The sequence below is a fragment of the Ipomoea nil genome, unplaced genomic scaffold, assembly GCF_001879475.1.
Source record: "Ipomoea nil cultivar Tokyo-kokei standard unplaced genomic scaffold, Asagao_1.1 scaffold3401, whole genome shotgun sequence".
NCBI lineage: Eukaryota > Viridiplantae > Streptophyta > Magnoliopsida > Solanales > Convolvulaceae > Ipomoea > Ipomoea nil.
Genome location: NW_017619829.1, coordinates 346,399 through 365,000, shown reverse-complemented (window position 1 = coordinate 365,000; position 18,602 = coordinate 346,399). Strand labels below are relative to the sequence as shown.

General features: G+C 35.1%; 1 protein-coding gene across 3 annotated transcripts; it reads left to right on the top strand.

The window, feature by feature from the left end:
• Positions 1 to 10,443: 10,443 nt before the first annotated feature.
• Positions 10,444 to 17,300, top strand: LOC109171295 (filaggrin-2-like). 3 transcript variants are annotated; one of them, XM_019320367.1, is made up of 8 exons: positions 10,444 to 10,556; positions 10,746 to 10,816; positions 10,958 to 11,209; positions 11,309 to 11,431; positions 12,026 to 12,414; positions 15,438 to 15,819; positions 16,819 to 16,909; positions 16,944 to 17,088. In XM_019320367.1, exons 5-8 carry the CDS (start codon positions 12,044 to 12,046, stop codon positions 17,048 to 17,050), a joined length of 951 nt encoding a protein of 316 aa, XP_019175912.1. In that variant the 5' UTR covers positions 10,444 to 10,556; positions 10,746 to 10,816; positions 10,958 to 11,209; positions 11,309 to 11,431; positions 12,026 to 12,043; the 3' UTR covers positions 17,051 to 17,088. The 3 variants fall into 3 exon arrangements, with proteins under 3 accessions (XP_019175912.1, XP_019175913.1, XP_019175914.1); XM_019320368.1 differs by having other exon boundaries at positions 12,018 to 12,414; XM_019320369.1 differs by lacking the exon at positions 16,944 to 17,088 and adding an exon at positions 17,095 to 17,300 and having other exon boundaries at positions 10,445 to 10,556; positions 16,819 to 16,896.
• The last annotated feature ends 1,302 nt before the right edge of the window (positions 17,301 to 18,602 follow it).

Below are 18,602 nucleotides of genomic sequence, written 5' to 3'. Positions count from 1 at the left end.
ATAATATAAAATATGTTATATATTTATTTACCAAGTATTTTATACAAATATAATAATATTAATATTTTGTTCAATACTTTCACATGATAATCTATGACATACATCTCACAACACATGAAACATATATGGGAAAAAACTACCACGGCCAAATATTAACAGACGTTTGCAAGATAAATAGTTCATAGTATAACTAAGATCTCAGTCATATACACAGCCAGACAAATCTAAAACTTACCACACCATAATCTCATTGCATGACGCTCCCCTCTATGCTACCACCAGTAACCCAATTGCACATGACACACTACGAATAAAAAAGAAGATGACAAGTATTGAAGATGAAGATAATGACAATGTAACCCGAAAGATAATTAAGAAGACTTAGAGAAATTTAAACTAACAGTACTATTTATTTAGACTATCATTTTTAGACTAGTGTTATTATAAAGTTGCAAACATTTATTTTAGTGACAATTATAATCAATTTCTCATATATAACCTTGCATTTATATACTTTGAATTACTGATTTATATAAACAAATTCAACATTCAATTACATATTCTCTTATATAGTCTTGCATTGATATACTTTGAAGTACTTATTTAAAAATAATCATTGGGCATTATCCTATTCGCGCAATGCACGTGAAAAACAAGTAACAACTAATAATTAAGAATGAAGATTGGTACCCTTCATTTATGTCCGTTATCTCGTTACTTTTTCTTTATATATTACCACGTATAATATAAGTATATAATTATTTGGACAAAAATAATTTTACAGTTGTAACTCATGTCTGTTCCCATTATTATTATGATGCACATGCATCCATCATATCTTTTCTTATATTCTTCAATTATTTACTTTAACAATTATTAATCAAACCATAATTATTACCTAAATTATCAACTGCACTTTTAATATAATATGAATTTTAAAATTATGAATTTTTTAAAATATTTATATACGACTCCCTCTATCTCATATTACTTCTCTTGTTTACTTTTCCTAAGGCAGATCAACTTTTTTTTTTGCTTATTTTTTTTTAGTATTTTTACTTATTTAAAAAATTGATTTTTTTAAATATTTAATAGTACTTTACATGTAGTTTCTAAATACATAAATTTCGTATATTAATTCTAAACCTAATATTATAAAAAATTTAATTAAAAATAACTTAAATCAAGCCTCGTTAATCGAACCATACACATAAAATAGGACCAATTTAAAAATATTTCAATATAACTAAGATTTTAATGTTCAACGTTAATATGGGTCAAAATCAAATGAGAACATGGTCCTCTTGCAAAAAGTGAGGACGTCTCGCAACCGTCCATTAGGTTTCATCAATGATTGAAGATTTTAGTAACAAAAATAGGGGGTCAATTTTATAAGTATTGATAATTTGTAAGTGCGAGGTTTATTTTATAGTTATTGCAAACTTGAAAGTTTAGTAATGATAATAAGAGAAAATTACACTTTTGGTTCTGTGACTATAGGGATCTTGTTAATTTGAGTACTTGACTTTAAAAACTAATAGTTTAGTCCCGTAACTATGCAATTTTTAACAGATTTGATCCCCTGGCCACATCGCAGGTCAAATGTTACCGGAGAAACATAAACCTTTTTAAATTATTTAGTCATGAGGGTAAAAAGGTCATTTCATACTCTTCTTCTCCCTTCTTTTTCGTCCTCCTTCTTTCTTGCAGCGACGGCCAGAAGTGGAATTCAACCCAAACGGAGACTGTGAGTTAGAATAAGAAAGTGCAAGGATTAGATAACGCTTGTGAAATGTAAACTAATGACAAAACTTAACCCCCGCCGCTAAGCAAAATAACCCCAAAGTATTGAGGTTGGAATCATTTTGATAAGTGACATGGCAGCATCACGTCCCCCCACGATTATTGACTGCAACAAGTTACTTAGTCGTTGCTCTTTTACTTCTACTGGCAATAAATCATTGATATTCTTCTTGACATGAAAAACTGTCTCATTATCTAATGGTGCGTTAGTATTCCTATTCCCATTGTTCGACAGTGGTTGGAGGGTTGGATCTTTGAGTTCTTTTAAGCCCTGTCCATAAATAATTAGTGTTAATGGAGTTATTTCTCAGTCCGGCCGTCGCTACAAGAAGGAAGAAGAAGAAGGAAGAAGGGAGGAGAAGGGAGAAGAAAATCATGAAATGACCGTTTTGCCCCTATGACTAAATAATTTAAAAAGGTTTATGTTTTTCCGGCAACATTTGGTCGGTGATTTGGCCGAGAGGACCAAATGTGTTAAAAATTGCATAGTTACGGGACTAAACTGTTAGATTTTAAAGTGAAGTATTCAAATTAACAAAACCTCATAATCATAGGACCAAAAGTGTAATTTTCACCAATAATAATTTAACCTTTGATTTCTCAAGATTGAGGGTGTGGATGTGTCCACACTTTTTACAAAATATGGTGTTTTTACCTAAGCCCTCCCATATATATATATATATATATATATATATATATATATATATATATATATATATATATATATATATATATATATATATATATATATATATATATATATATATATATGTGTGTATGTGTGTGTGTGTGGTGTGTGTGTGTGTGTGTGTGTGGTGTGTGTGTGTGTGTGTGTGTGTGTGTGTGTGTGTGTGTGGTGTGTGTGTGTGTGTGTGTGTGTGTGTGTGTGTTCAAATGCGTTCATGTTCTCCCGTGCGGTTGATTCTATATCGTTCGATCCTTGCAATCTAACAATTCTAAGTTATTCATTGGTAATTTGTTCTTGGACGCGTGGCGATGGGGTTGTGGGGTGTTTTTGTAATTTTATTTGTGTTTTACATGCATATGTATTTAAGAAGAAGGCGGTTGCGAATTTGGCGTATTTCCTTATTTTGATTTTTGAAAGCAATTGGTGTTGTTCTGCATTCTGTGGGGAGCTATGGTGCTAAATATGTCGCGGTATTATGGTTTTTGCACGTGTTTGGTTTCCAATGGCGTGGCAAACGACAATGTTATTTGTTTTCCAGTTTAATTGTCCTTGTTTTGCATATTTTTTTGCTTGTTTGGATCATGATGTGGTAAATAGGAGTTGATATACGATTAAATTAATGTAGGGTATAGTATGTGAGCTCGGGAATAAGAAACCATATGTTTGAGGTTCTCGGGCTAATATTGGTTAGGTGAAGATCCAAAAGTCCCCACTCTAAGCATCTAATGCGGTATTTATAGGAGTGAGGTGGGAGCACATGATGCCCCTTGGCATGCCTGCCCATGTTCTGCATGCATTCGGTGGGCTCAGCCACATAGATTGGTCCACATACCTTGAGATGTCCGACAGTCCTTAGGTGATATGTGATCGGTTACAATGTCGCTTCGCGATTCTTGTTCCTGGGCGAAAAAGGTTATCTAATCGGGGTATCGGGTTGAGGCCCCAAGGTTGGGTCGTGTTACAACATACATAATTAGCCGCGGATCCATGCTTGAGCTTAGGTCAGGTTGTTGTGAAGAATGGGGTCGGTTCGGATCGGAAACCGTTCCTCATGGGCCAAGGGGTATGTGCTGACGAATGGCAGCTACCCTCTATACTTGAGAACCATAGGCAGAAGAACGTACTAAGATTGGTTCTCTGGAAGGGATGGTCGATAGTAGTGGCGAGAAGCCCGCTCGCAGTCAGGAAAACCAAATCTAGGAGATCGCAGAACTAGCTAAAGAAATAAAGGATCTCCAGCGCAAGATTGAGGGTGGAAAGGACTGGTTAGCTGCTCGGTCATTGTTGTACAAGGTGGATGCCTTCATATTCCACCGGTCTAATTTTATGTCGTAGCATGAATTTCGAAACTAATGGCTTCGTAATGTCCACTTCAATGTTGGGTTGTGCAGCGGAAGGATTCGGACGGATCGAGTGGTCGGAAGGCATAACTGATCGGATTTCGATTTTGATTTTGTAACCCGAATCCGTTTGAAATTAAATGGAAAACCACTGGATATTTGTATTTGTTTTTCCGTTGGATAAATCGGAATTTAACAAAAAAAAAATTAAAATGCAAATTTTTTAATTTTTGTAGTTAAACACTTAACTGAAATTACAAAATATTAAAAAAACATTGAAATCACAATTTCTGCATAGACCATAGTAGACTACTAGGCTTAGTAGCATACTAGCATACATCAAAAATTCAAAATCACTAAATCAGTAATCAATAGACACTCAGACAACAATTATACAAAATTACAAAGTAGAAATACATAATTACAGCTTAATTACACAAAAACACAATTCACATTTCAGTCATAAGTCCATAAGCATTAATCATTAAGTCCAGAAGTTCAGAACCAGAATGTCAGAATATGAACTTGTGAAGCCAATCAGCTATACAACTATGAACTGCCTAAGTGTCCTAATTCCTAATAAGCTAATAAGCTATTTAACTAATCCTCTTCCTGAAGAAATTCCAACTTATAAAAGTTCAGTAAACTTTCCAAAAGCCAAATGATATATAATAAATAATAATAAAAAGTTAGGATTGGGACAAAGTGATTAGGAATGCTTATTTTTACATATCATGTTAGGATCGGGGCAAATTGTCCAGGAGTTATGGATTGACCACAGTTCATGGCAACAAACCAAACCCAATCTCTGAATCCCAGATTTCAGAGAACAGGGTGAAAGCATCATCATTGCACTATTACTAGAAACAAACAAACATAAAAGAGAGTCAGAGAGATATACCAGACACCAGTCTTACTGATTGGAATTTGCATACTACCATACTTACAGTCCTATTGATCCAGTGATACACTGATACCTCATACCTAAGGCAGTTATTAGCCACTGAAAGCATCAAACTTTCCAGCCAGGGAGTCATCAACTGATCATGAAGGACAGAAGTCACAAAAGGAGGCACCATAGTCCATAGTTGATAGTTCCATCAGCTCATAGTGAAACAGTCAGTGAGGCATACAATTTAAACAACACAAGCACATTATTAATTGAAACAAATAAATGAACGTGAAATAGAAATAACTTTACAGGTATTGCAAGCAAAGAACAACCAACTCCAATACCAAATCCATTTCCAGTGCACAACTCTACAAGAAAAATAAGACATTACAATCTAAAACTTAAAAATGTAAGCATCAATTAATACTTTGCCTTTATCAACTTCATCTATGTTTTCTTTTCGGCCAATCTTGTCTGTGCCTCAACAAAGAGGTTTATTGGTCAATCTTACTCGTAAATGCATCAAAAACCAATAAAGAGTCATTGCCTTACACTAGGGTTCGAACCTAAAATCTCTCATTTAAGAGGCTACAATTATACCGCTCAACCATAAGGCCTTTAGCCATTCATTCATAGCCTTCTAAAGAAAGGACTTGCCAACTAAATCACCATATAATTGATTAAACTGATATGGCATGTATTCAATTTTTTCCCTAGGGTCCAAGATATTTCCATAAAAGATTAAAAAATTCATCTTGTCTGGATCACCCGAGTATTTATCAAACTTAGTCCTCATATTCTTTCCCATAAGTTTAACAGATACAGATTCAGCTCCCACTAGATCATTTAATATGCAACATTAATCAGAAACTTCAGAGAAGAATGTATTTGAAGTTACATACAAAGAACCAGATATCCTAACAGACATATCATAAAATGATTTCAAAATTTTCACCAATCCAGCTATTGTTTCCCAATCCATGAAATCTGGTAAATTCCCACTCCCACCCAAATCAGAACTAAAAAAGAAGGGTCATGATCTTCATAAACTTCAAAAACTTTTTGATAGAGCAAAGCAGTATGAAACATCATATATGTTGAGTTCCACCTTGTAGGAACATCAAGAACCAATGAGTTTCTTGCTTCCACCCCAATTCAGTCAGCAAGGTCTCTAAATTTTTGGAGCTTAGCATGGGAGTTTCCATATACCTACCACCAAATTAAGGATGTGAGCAATGCATCGCATATGCAAATTTTTACACCTTACAGCAGAAGAACCCCAAGAGGGAGGTTGTATCCAAAACCCCAAGATCTGATTAAGAGAAAAATACATCTCCTAATCAGATCTTGATCAAATATCCTAAACCCCTTCAGCACCTTCTAACTCAGTTAAAGTAGAACTAAGGGCAGGAGAGAATGTGAGAAGAGATTGTCTAGTATCCTTAGGGTGAGGATTCTTTAGGCAACTTAATATGTGATTTCTCAAAGAAGAAGCCCCATGTTTCTTAGACTCACATGCAAATAACTTTACACAATATAAGCACTTGGCTTTGATGGCAATGCCCTCATTGGTTTTTACTTTTTCGAAGTGATCCCACACAGGAGATCTGGTTTCAACATCTTTTCTCTTTTTAGGAACAGATGGAGGCAATGGTTGCTGAGATGTATTTCTCTCTACAACTTTTTATTCTAGATCATGTTCTCATGTTCCACATTTTGTGAGGGAGGTTGACTTCCATACACATCAACACTTTCCATCTATAACGTATAGTAGGAAAGTTTTACTGTATTAGGAATCAGACTTCCAGAAACTAGGGCATGTCATCATTCATAAACATAGTTCTGTTAATTGCACATTTCATCATGTATGCAAATTGGCAGATTCCAAAAATTAAGGGTCGCATATCCATAAACTTGCACATTTTCACACTTGAACATTACAAAATACAAAGAAATCCATAATCAGGCATTCAAGCAAAGTAGGCAAACATCTACTTTATAATGCTCATCATTTATATGGATTTCAAACTTAGGGGCTAGGACTTCCGCAAAATCAGGGGCAATTTATATGGATAAACATGCACAGTTGCATATAATCAGCATACTATAACACAAATAAGGGGCTTCCACACTCCACATTACCACCAACTCAGTTAATCAAGGATTCAGGGACATGCAAACTGGAAAATACCTTACTAGAACACATGGGTATAATATCTCAAAAACATAGTCAACTGAGTCAAGGGACATGCAAACTAGAACTTTCAGAATATAATAAAAATCCCTAGTATATCAATATAAAAACCCTAGTATTCTCAGAAAAAACACAAAAGATAACACTGAGAAAAATTAGAAAATATATCAATATCAGTATATCATACTATCACAGAATAACGAAAAAGTAAATTACGGTTTAACATTTACTTCGCTTCTAAAAAATAATCCCTGAGCACAAAGGGCTTCGATTCCTAACCAGCAAACTGCAATCCACAGGTCACCAGAGTCCACAGGTCACCGGAGACTAGGGCTTCCACCGGATTCACGGATTCAGGGACTAGGGCTTCCACCGGAGACTCTAGTTCTGAGACTCTAAGAGAGAACTCATAGAAGGGCAGAAGAAAGAACGAGAGAATAATCTGAGAGACTGAGTTTCAGAGTCTAAGACAGTGAAACTGAGAGATGAGAGAAGAGTCGCAAAGTTTAAAACCAGAGAGTAAAGAGCCAAAGAGCAAAGAGAGAACGAGAATTCTCTGGAAGACTCGAGACTCAATACTACGCAAATGAGAGATAAGCTAGGGTTTTCCGCTTAACATCAATATATATAGTAGACTAAATGCCCCCAACCCGATTTCTATTACCTGCCTATTTCAAGCAATCGGATTGGATAATAACATTCGGGTTCAGTCTAAGACAAACAAGGCCGTGTCGATTCTCGAGTCGGGCAGGTATGTCGGTTTGGTTGGATCCTGCTCAACGCTACTTCAATGCACACCCGTGCAAATTTCCCTTTAGAAACGAGGCTTGTAGCATTGTCCACTTTAATGGGGCGGCCAAATTTGTTCCCAATCTTCATTAAGAACTCTTCATTAAAGTATTCGATAGGTAGTGAAGGAAATCGAACCCAGACTAGGACTTTTTCAATCTTGTCATTCAATAGATCGAAGTTCAGCGCCCATTCTTGGACGACTAGGTAATGATCCAATATCATCTATGGTCCTTCAAATTTGGCGAAATCATAATCTTGCAGTGCATCGACCTTAGCCAGAAAATAATCGTGATCTAACACAATAAGCTCGAAATGTGCCTCTAGTTTCCACATTTTCTGTAAACGTTGAAGAATGTATGTGTAGCTTACCTTCCTTCCAAGCAGTCTAATGATAAGGGAACGACGACATAGCCGCCTAAGCCTTTCTTTCTCCTGCTTAGTGACCGAGATATTGGGGCAGTCAGCTTCAGATTTGTCCTCGTCCATTTCATCATCGTTAGAAACGGGTTCAGGTTCATCCTCTGGTTTCTGTTTGTTCGCCCTTCCAGGCCAAGGCTGGTTGAGTTGCAGAGGAGGTAGTTTCCAAGGATCAGCCTTAGGGGCTATCATTTTTGTCGTTAAGGGAGTTTCTTGGACAATCTCCATCAACGGAGGGGTAAGCTGTCCTCAGGAGGAGATATCCCTCGCTTCGTCTTCTTGGAGCTACGAACGAGTATGTCGTGGTCCTCAGGCGACCGATGGGTCACAGCCGGGCGCCGGTGAGGACGTTTCGGATAGGGATTCCGTCACCGTCTCCATAATGTGATAAACCATCTTCGTTGTTCTTGGAGCTTTCTTGATTCACGTCATTTTTAAGTATACAAAATAATGTATCTTCATTATTTAAATAATATACTTTCAAATAATGTATATTCAGTACACAATTAATGTATATTTAGTATATTAAAAATATACATTTTATTTATGGTTTACATAACTTTGTGGACCGTGATACATTGAATAATGATTTGTATAAGGTGGATAAGTATCATAAGGTACATATTTACTATACTAAATATTAATTTTCATTTTTTGATGGTTCATTATTCGTATACTGAAAATTCATTATTTGATGTGCTTTTAAATAATAAAATTTTGGAAAAAGTGTCAAATTGGCCCCCTAAGTCAAGTGGATAGTGCAATTGGGTCACAGAAGTGAAAAAAGCTTAATTCAAGTCCCCTAAACCGGTAAAATTGTTCAATTAAGTCCAATTTGACCTGTTTATCAGGTTAAATCGATGTGGTGTTGACACGTGTCCTTCTTATTTTATTTTTTAAAACAAATATTTTTTATTTATTAAAAATTTAAAAAAAATATTTATTATAAATAAATAAATAAATATAAAAATTAAAAAAAAAAAAAAAAAAAAAAACAACCACAGCCGACACTTCCCTCTCCCTCTCGCAAGGCAGCTTGACGAACTCTAGCGAGACTTCCCTCCGACGAGCAGAGCAGCGGCCGGACAGCAGTAAATTGGCGAGCAGTAGATGGCGACCTCTGTTTCTTTCCAGCGAGGTAGCTGCGGCGGTCAGCAGCAACAACTCCTTCCCGGCGAAGCTTGATGGCGGTTAGACTTTTTTTCGGCGTGAGCAAGGGCGACGAAGCAGCAGCAATTCCGACACCGGCTGGTCCTCCGATGGTGGTGGAGCTGGTTTCCGTTAACGCTGGTGTCTTTTCCTTGGTGTGTCTGCTGGCGGCAGTGGTTAGACGATAGCAGACAGAGGGGACTGGAATGAGGGCGGCGACCAAAGCCATAGCCCTCATTCCAGATCTAGAAGACGGTCGTGGCCGTCCTACCGGACAGCCACGACTGTCCGTGAAGAAGACAACCACCGGCTGTCCGGCGCAGACAAGCGGTGACTGTTTTTTTTTTTTTTTTTTTTTTTAAATTATTATTATTATTATTATTTAATTAATTAATTTATAATAAATATTTTTAAATTTTTAATAAATAAAAAACATTTTCTTTTAAAATTTTAAATAAGAAGGACATGTGTCAACACCGCATCGATTTAACTTGATAAACAAGTCAAATTGAACTTAATTGAATAATTTTACCAATTTAAGGGACTTGAATGAAGTTTTTTTTTTTTTACTTAGGGGACCAATTGCATTATCCACTTGAAAAATAAAAATTTATTAATAATCCATATTGTAACGTGAATCATGGTCCACAATATAATTTGACATGTTTGGTCCGGTCAAAATTAGTTTTGTTTTTCTCTGGATCAGATGATTCAATTATTAGTACAAATTATAAAATAAAATAAAAATCAAAACGAAAGATAGAAAAGAAATCGAAATTTGAATATTTTAAAATGTGAATAATAATGCACCTATAGGCAGCCCAAGTTAAAATAAATCTAACCCTGGTTAACTAACCAAATCCCAAGGCTAGACAAATAACGCTAAGCGCCATTGCACCGGTTAGCGAGAAAGGTCCATGATTAAAATATGAAGATTTATTTATTATTTTACTCGCCGTGCAAAGATTCCGTTAACGCCGTCAATCAACATGCACGGGCCAAGCCTTCCACAGCGACCCCGCAACGGAATTCGTTCCACGGTTCAAACGAGGATGCCCTAGGCCGTCAGATCACAATCTAACGGCCACACGTGTAAACGGCGTTTCTGTACGCGAACGGCGTAGAGATAATTTTCGTTGTGTATATAATAGAGGACGAAAGAGGAAGAAGAAGAAGAAGAAGCTGTTCTGTTCTGTGCTGTTCTTTTTATAAAGTCTCCGTCTTCCTCCTTCACTTCTTCGGAAAATTCAAAGAAGAGATTAATTTCCTGGAAATTTTTTGGTGAGTGATTGTCTTCTGATTCTCTATGAGAAAACTGAAAACAATGTTTCGATTTTCCTTCAATTACAGAAAACGATCAAAATCGTCAAGGGAAAGTCTGTAATCGAATGCGGGTTTTGATATCTTTTGGTTGAAACTTTGTTGAAATGCTGAAATTCACTTGGTCGTCGTTTGATTTTTGATCTACAGATACAATTGGAAAAGGATTTGAGCTGATATTGACGTGGATTTGGGTTCAGATTCCTCGGCCGATTCCGGAGGTTACCTCACGAATTGAGTCTGTAAGGTTTGCAATCTTGCCTATCGCTGGATTTATTATTATTATTATTGTTTTCAGTTTTTTCTTGCGATTGAGCTACGTAATTGACTTGAGTTCCTCTGTGTTTTTTTTGGTTTTTCAGGTGCATTCTGATAAATCCGGGTGAGATATACAAGTTTATCGGAAGTTCTGAGATCAGATTCCCGATTGGAAGATCGGAATTGCCTAGCAACTTCGGTTATTGAAGCTCGGAAATGTCGCCATTCTACTGAAGAATCTCCACTAGCAAAGTTTGAAAAGTGAAGCAATCGTAATTCTGTTGTGGCTCCAGGTTGTTTGGCTGTGAATCCCAGGAGAAATCCCCTTGCAAGCTGATGGTTCTGTAATAATACAGGTATGAACTACAGCTCTTTGTGAAATTTGGAATTCTCAGCGATATCCTCTGCGTTTCTCACTTTATGTGATGATCTGAAACGGTTTGTTTTTTTTGTAGATTGAGGAATACGGCGTTTCGAGATTTTGACAGGATTTCCTGTTCTCATAGTTACGTCTGAATTGCTGATTGAACTCTGGAAAGAACATAATTTTTAGCTTTTTGCAAAGCTGAAGGTTTCAGGTAATGCGAGCTATTTAAAATCGCTTCATTTTTCTTCACCATCTTCATCTTTCCCTTCTCGTCGATCCTCTGTCGCTTGATTTTCCGGTAAATCCTTCCGCTCCTAATTCTTAGTTGGATCTTTAAACCGTAAGTAATTCCTAGAGTTTCCGGCGAAGAAACACCATCGGTTTTCGCTCTCCATGATTCCGGCGGAGAAACACCATTGAATTCTCTTTCTTACAGATATCGTGAATTCACAATTTTCAAAAGAAAAAAATTTATCTTTTCTGATGACAGAATGTCCTTATCTCTGAAGAGAAATCATCGATTTCATTACTTAACCAATTCCCATGGCATTCACTGGTTGTTGACCTTAAGATCTCTTTGACAGAAAATTATACCGGCAATCGTGTAACCTATCCGATGAACATACAAGATTTCTTTCCCCCATTTACCCAATCTTTGTGTTCGTAGAAGAAAAGGTGGTTTTTTGGGTTTATGAAATTTCCAGACATTTTTTTTGATGTGCCTTTGGTTTTGATTTAATTTTAACCGTGGTTAAATTGGAAATGCCGTAAAAGCTAACCACGGTTAAATTATTTACTGTAACAGGGTGTATATAGGCGGCAGATGGAGAAGAATTACAGAGATGGATTGCTGTTGAGGTCATCGAATCATCACCGGAGTGAAACCAGGTCAACGTCTAATACGACGTCGTCTGATTTCGTTTTGCAGTGGGGGAACCGGAAGAGGTTGCGGTGCATGAAGGTCCACAACAAGAATTCCGGCAGCGCGCGTGCCGAACACGATGATCTCAGTGAACCGTCCGGTTCGGCGCCGGCTCAGAGGACTTCCGGTCGGGCGGATCGCCGCGTTGGTAGATCCGACCCGAATAGGGACTCCTCGTACCATCAACAGCAGCACGGTAACAATACCGGCGTCAGTAACGGCTATTTGAACCTCCGTCAACGCGCGGCTTCTCCGTCTCATCGTATTCTCAGGTAATTTTTTGTTTTTTTCCTTCTCCTTTTCTGTGTTTCCTTTTGCATTTTTAACGCGTGATGATCACGTCCCGGTTTACATAATGTGTTCCGGCGAGTGTGTCGGCCGGGAAGTTAGACCTGACGGAAATAGTGAGGGAATAAAGGATGTTTGCAATTGAGTCGGTCTAACTTTTTTTTTTGGGGTGTGGAGTTTTGAGTGTCTGACGATTAAAGGTCTTCGATTGCATGGGATCATACGGTATAGTATATAATATAACTCGTGAAACTTTAAAAGAAATTATTATTTTTTTCAGCAAATAGGTGCGATAGTATATAATATAACTCGTGAAACTTTAAAAGAAATTATTATTTTTTTCAGCAAATAGGTGCGACTTATAAGTATAGAGTTTTATGTTAAGTAGGCAGTATTTGGGGAAGAGAGTTAAGGTTTCAACCCTCAGTAATGGCTTGGTTACTGTGATTTATATTCTCTTAAATGTTCGACCTGGTTACCGTGATTTATATTCTCCTAAGGGGTCGTTTGTTTCACGGAATGTCAGATTACCTTAGGGAATGTTAGATTGCTGGGAATGTTAGATTACTGGGAATGTTAGATTCCTGTGTTTGATTAAAATTGGGGTATGTAATATAGTCATGTTTGGTTCAGGGTTATCTTTTATTCACACACTATAATATCCTTAACATATTTTCATATATTTTAATATTTTTAAAAATTAAAATAAATAAATAACGGTATCATATATAATTACATGATTTTAAAATATTGAACTTGAAACAAAATTATTTTATATGCTAACCTAACATAATAAAAATAAAAAATATATAATTACAAAAATAATTATATATATATATATATATATATATATATATATATATATATATATATATATATGTGTGTGTGTGTGTGTGTGTGTGTGTGTGTGTGAAACTAACATACCCAAGGTTATCTTACATAACCTTAAAAATTGAAGGGAATCACATTCCCTTCAAAATCCTATGTGGAGGGAATGTGACATTCCTGGGGAATGTTAGATTCCCTGAGATAATATGAACCAAACATAGGAATGTGAGTTTTGGAATGTCACATTCCCTTGGTTATGTAATATAACCTGAACCAAACGTCCCCTAAATGTTCAGTCAGATTGAGGTGTGGAGTTCTTGGAATTGGAGAAGAAAGTTTTATGTTAAGTAGGGCAGAGAATGAGTAATGATGCCGTAAAAAACTGGACTTATTAATTGGAAAGTTTTTATTCCCAATTGTTAGTTTTCCATAATAATCCGATTTAAGATAAGATTGGCCTTGTGCTAAATTCCCCGGAGCTGTTGATTAGGTTTTGACAATTTTGTTGTAGTTGTGAGTTTGTCAAGTGGCGCATGTTACCACTTGGACCACGTTAATTGGTTTGGAGTGATTTAAAATAATTTCTGAGTGAAAATTGTTAGATATATCTTTTGTTTCGTAGCACACACTTGACTCAAAACTCCTCTAGATGATGTATATGTATTTTTTTAGGACTGATTAATTAACAACTTTAGTTATTTAGTTCAACTAAACTACTTAGTAAGACTAGTCAACTTACACACTGATTAATTAACAACTTTAGTTATTTAGTTCAACCAAACTACTTAGTAAGACTAGTCAACTTACACACTGATTAATTAACAACTTTAGTTATTTAGTTCAACCAAACTACTTAGTAAGACTAGTCAACTTACACCCTTTAATGTAAGACTCTAATATATATATTATAGCAGATAATCTTACAAAAACTTGCGACTATACTACTGTGCCATAATTTTAAATTATGGTTAGGCTTCTTGGTTTATAGCACTTCGATTTGGTCATATATTCACTGTTGACATTACAATTATACAATTGGATTTTAACTTTTTAACTTTTATTAAGACTATAATAAAGAGGAAATGATTTTTGGAGAGGGTGTTACTGTGGGTGGGGAGATGAAATATCATTTTTCTAATCTAACTAATATGGGTCATTGGGAGTAAATAAGGGAGCTTTTATTGCAAAATTATGTTGTTTCTTTTTTACGTTAATTAAAACCATCGCTATCGGTGGTATTGCCGTCCACCCGTATTGATGCCTGAAATCAATGGCCCACGCTCCTCTAAGATAAAAGATAAGATTACTCCACAGGAAAATTATCACTTTCTTTTCGAAAAAAAAAAATGCTATTTGCTTTATATAATTATATCCGGCTGCCAAATAAATTATTTATATATATATTTTTTTTATAGAATTAGACTTTGGACTTTGTTTTGTTTTTTTTTATTGGGGGTATGAATGACACCCGACCCAATTCTTCTTCCCTTAAAAGCAAAAAGGAAAAGTAGCAGAAGAAATTGGAAAGAAAAGAATAAAAAAAAATGTGTGAATTTACTATTTTAGTGTCCAACAAACACATCAAGTGGCAGTATTCGCGTGATTGAAAGCTCCTCTCCACCCCATATTTTATTATTAATTATTAATTCATTTGTTTTATGTGCCTTAAGAGTCATCATTAACTTTATTCCCATCCGTATAGTGGGAGAGAGAGAGGGGTCGGGTGATGTTGCGGTGGTTACATTACACAGCATCACATGTGAAGCTGAGTTATAATAAGTCGTCATATCAACGTTGGAAACTGTGGGACCCCCCTTCCCCTTTCCTGGATTTATGCCCTCCTTAATCTCTTGCCACGTACCCCCTTCCTCCTAGAATCTAAATCCGACGGCTCCCTCTCCTCCCAACCCCTCTTTCTTCTCTCTGTGTACTATATTACCTTTTTTTCCTCCTCTGCTGGACACGTTTGGATTCAGATCTCAGTCACACTCGCAGATACACTTTCTATTCGTCACCACAATCCATTTTCTTAATTTCTTCCCTGCGATCTAAGGCTTAATTTGGTAATTTGAATCGCATTTTTTTAATAAAGAAATTGTATTATTTAATTATTTATGTTTGTTTAAAGTAGTAATCTGAGATGACTAATATATTGGGTTTCTGTTTCTTCTCCTTTTAGGAATTCTGAGAGTTCGGTTGCTATGAGAGAACGGAGCAACGGGCTGAGGAATTTGGCTACTCCTGATAAAGGAGGTGCGCACGATAAGAGAGGCGGTGGTGGTGGTGCGCATAATAACAATCATACCAGGGCGAGTCACAATAATAATGATCACCACCACCACCACGGCGGCGCTGGTGGGTCGGTTTCATCGGAAACGGCCCATGAGAGCAAGAAAGGAGGGTCCTCCTCCGGCAGTGATGCAATTCCGGCGGTTTGGCCGCCTAAGTTCGTTATCGCGCTTACCAATAAGGAGAAAGAGGAGGATTTCATGGCCATCAAAGGATCCAAGCTTCCTCAGCGACCCAAAAAACGAGCCAAATTCATCCAGCGTACTCTCAATGTAACTTCTTATCTTCTTCTTATTTATTTATTCATTTTAATTATTAGTTTTAATTTAATCACTTTTTAATGATATTCACTGATTCTCACGCTATTTGTTACTCCGTATAATTAATTAATTAATTAATTAATTAATTACTAAGGAGTAATCTAGAGAATCCGTTGCAACTTGCAAGTCTAAATGCACATTAGAATTTTTACAGGAATTTTTTTTCTTTTAATTTTTGTTTTGATAGGGATACATCATATCTATTTGGTATCAAATTGATCTCATATGATAATGGAGAATCATGAAATAGTTGGGAAGCATTACTTTTATACGGTCTATAAATACTTATTTCATCTAAAATAAATATTATTTACTAAGAAGCAATATTACTTTTTGTGGTTTTTTTAAATGCTAATAAAGCATATTGAAGCACAAAGATGAGACTTCAATATTAATAAACAAAATAAAAAAACTAAATAATATGACTAATATATTTAACAAAATAGACCACAATATAATTTGCCGTGATGAGGGCAGTGGGTTCTTGAAAATTGTTTTACCATAGGACCTTACACTAATAATAGACCGACAATAATAGAGGTAAATTAGGATGGTTGGTGCAGAGAGAGCAGTGGGTTAATTATAATTATAATAATTATATATAATTATATATAAGACGGAGGAATTTGGCCTTTTCCTGTTAGGAGGACAGCGTGTGACATAGGTAGACACGCGTTAGCTAGAGGTTGGACTTATTAAAGCGATATTATCGTTTTGGTGGGAAGAAAAAAAAATTAGTAAAAATAATATTTTCTTTTTAATTTTTCTAGTGTAGGTGAGCCGAGTGTACATAATTATTGGCTACGTTATTTTGTTTTCTTTTTATTAATTAGTTGAGAGTTATAAAAGAAACTGTCTTTAACCCCTTTTTTTAATACTGTCTTTTTCATTTATGTCCCTATATTTTTGTTTAAGTTGAATTGAATTTTTTTTAAAATATAAATGTTGTAGTTAATTAGTCCTGGAGCATGGCTATGCGATCTTTCCCTCGAGCGGTATGAAGTAAGAGAGAAAAAGGTCTCCAAGAAGGTACTAAAACAATATAATGTATCCAATTAAGTTTTTGAACTTTTAGGATATCTATATCGCGAGACTTTTTATGATTAAATTTGTGGTGGATTATCTGAAGTCACACAATTTGGTATCAACTTTAAATTTGATTTTTGGGACCAATTTATGTTAAAAGTTTTTTGTTTTAACGATTTTATTATTATGTGTATATTTCAGAGACCTAGAGGGTTGAAGGCAATGGGAAACATGGATTCCGATTCAGAGTAGAGTGAGCGTTATCCGAAAGAAAAAGTTGGTGGATTAAGTAATGTATTTGATGGATTTTGAGGTGGAGAAGAAGAATGAATATGATAAATACTTGGCCTTCTTTTTTCCTTGTCTCTTTTAGATGGGCAATTAAATCAAAGCAGATATGTAGATAAGAAAGCAAGTCCCGTCACAGGAACCCTGCACCTTTCCGCTATTTATTTTTCGAAAACGAAAACGCTCTTTTAATTTTGAATTTAAAGTAATAAAAGCAAAAAAATAAATAAATAAATAAACAAAAAAAAAAAAACTCAAAAATATTTACATTATAGAGCAGAACTCCAATAAAATGATTGTGGTTTTTGTAAGGATGGTAAATATTTCTCTTTAAATTTTTTAGTAACTTCAGTAAAATGATTTTTAAAATGTGGATAGGAGTGTTCTGGTCCAACCTGTTGTAAATAAATAATAACAAATATATTTCAACATTACTAAAAGTATTATACTATGATAATATCTTTTTTGTACATTCTTTGTTGATATTAGCACATTCTTGAGTTTTAAATGAAAGACTTGAAAAATCATTATTATCTCAACCTACAAACCGAGAGTATCTCTTGAATGAATTTTTTACACCAGTAAATCTATCTTGAAAAATGCCTTTGACACGTTTTATATGAATATATATCATACATGGATAAAGTTGCTAGTAATATTTAGTGCTCCTACAATAAAATATTAGAATAATGTTTAACATATCCTCCGATATTTTTGAGGTACAAAGATTTTGACATTTATGTTAGAAACTAATATATGATTTTGATGGGCTACTTGGGTATTGGCTATTTTATTTGATCCCTATAATGTCAAGTAATAAACGCTTCACAAATGTCAAAATTCAACATGTCAAAATTCAACTTTCATAAGCTCCAAAAGAGTCATGAGATTATTATACAGAATGTTCGCTTGAGTGACACTCTAACAAATTTGTTCACAAAATCTTTTTTTACACTTATGTTTTTATAATAGAAATTGTAGACGGTAAAGATTATTATATTTGAGTAGAGTGACATTTACATGAATTAATCTTGAAGATTGGATCAGACCAACAACTGTACTCTTTTTTCTTTGATTGAGTTTGCATATAATTTTCTTAATTAAAGATTTTTTAATGAGACAGCTAATGCAACATATGAACACACATATATAATGTATTATTTTTCTCAACTAGGTTTTCCCATTAGTTTCTTCTAGTAAGATTTTTAATGAGATATAAGTATGATATAATAATGTCCAAGGGGATGTTATAAATAAATATATGTGGACATTATTAAGATATTATTATATTATAATAATACATCTTCATCATAGTATTATAGTTTTACTGAAACTCTGAGTGTATATATTGGGTTGAATAATGTATAATAAAAGATTGATAATTCTCTCTGTATTTCTTTTTTTGTATTTCTTATTTGTCT

Coding starts and splice junctions, on each gene's coding strand:
- LOC109171295 (XM_019320367.1), top strand. CDS start 12,044: ATGGAGAAGAATTACAGAGATGGATTGCTGTTGAGGTCATCGAATCAT. Junction 15,820..16,818: donor TCATCCAGCGTACTCTCAAT/GTAACTTCTTAT, acceptor TAAATGTTGTAG/TTAATTAGTCCTGGAGCATG. Junction 16,910..16,943: donor CAAGAAGGTACTAAAACAAT/ATAATGTATCCA, acceptor TGAACTTTTAGG/ATATCTATATCGCGAGACTT.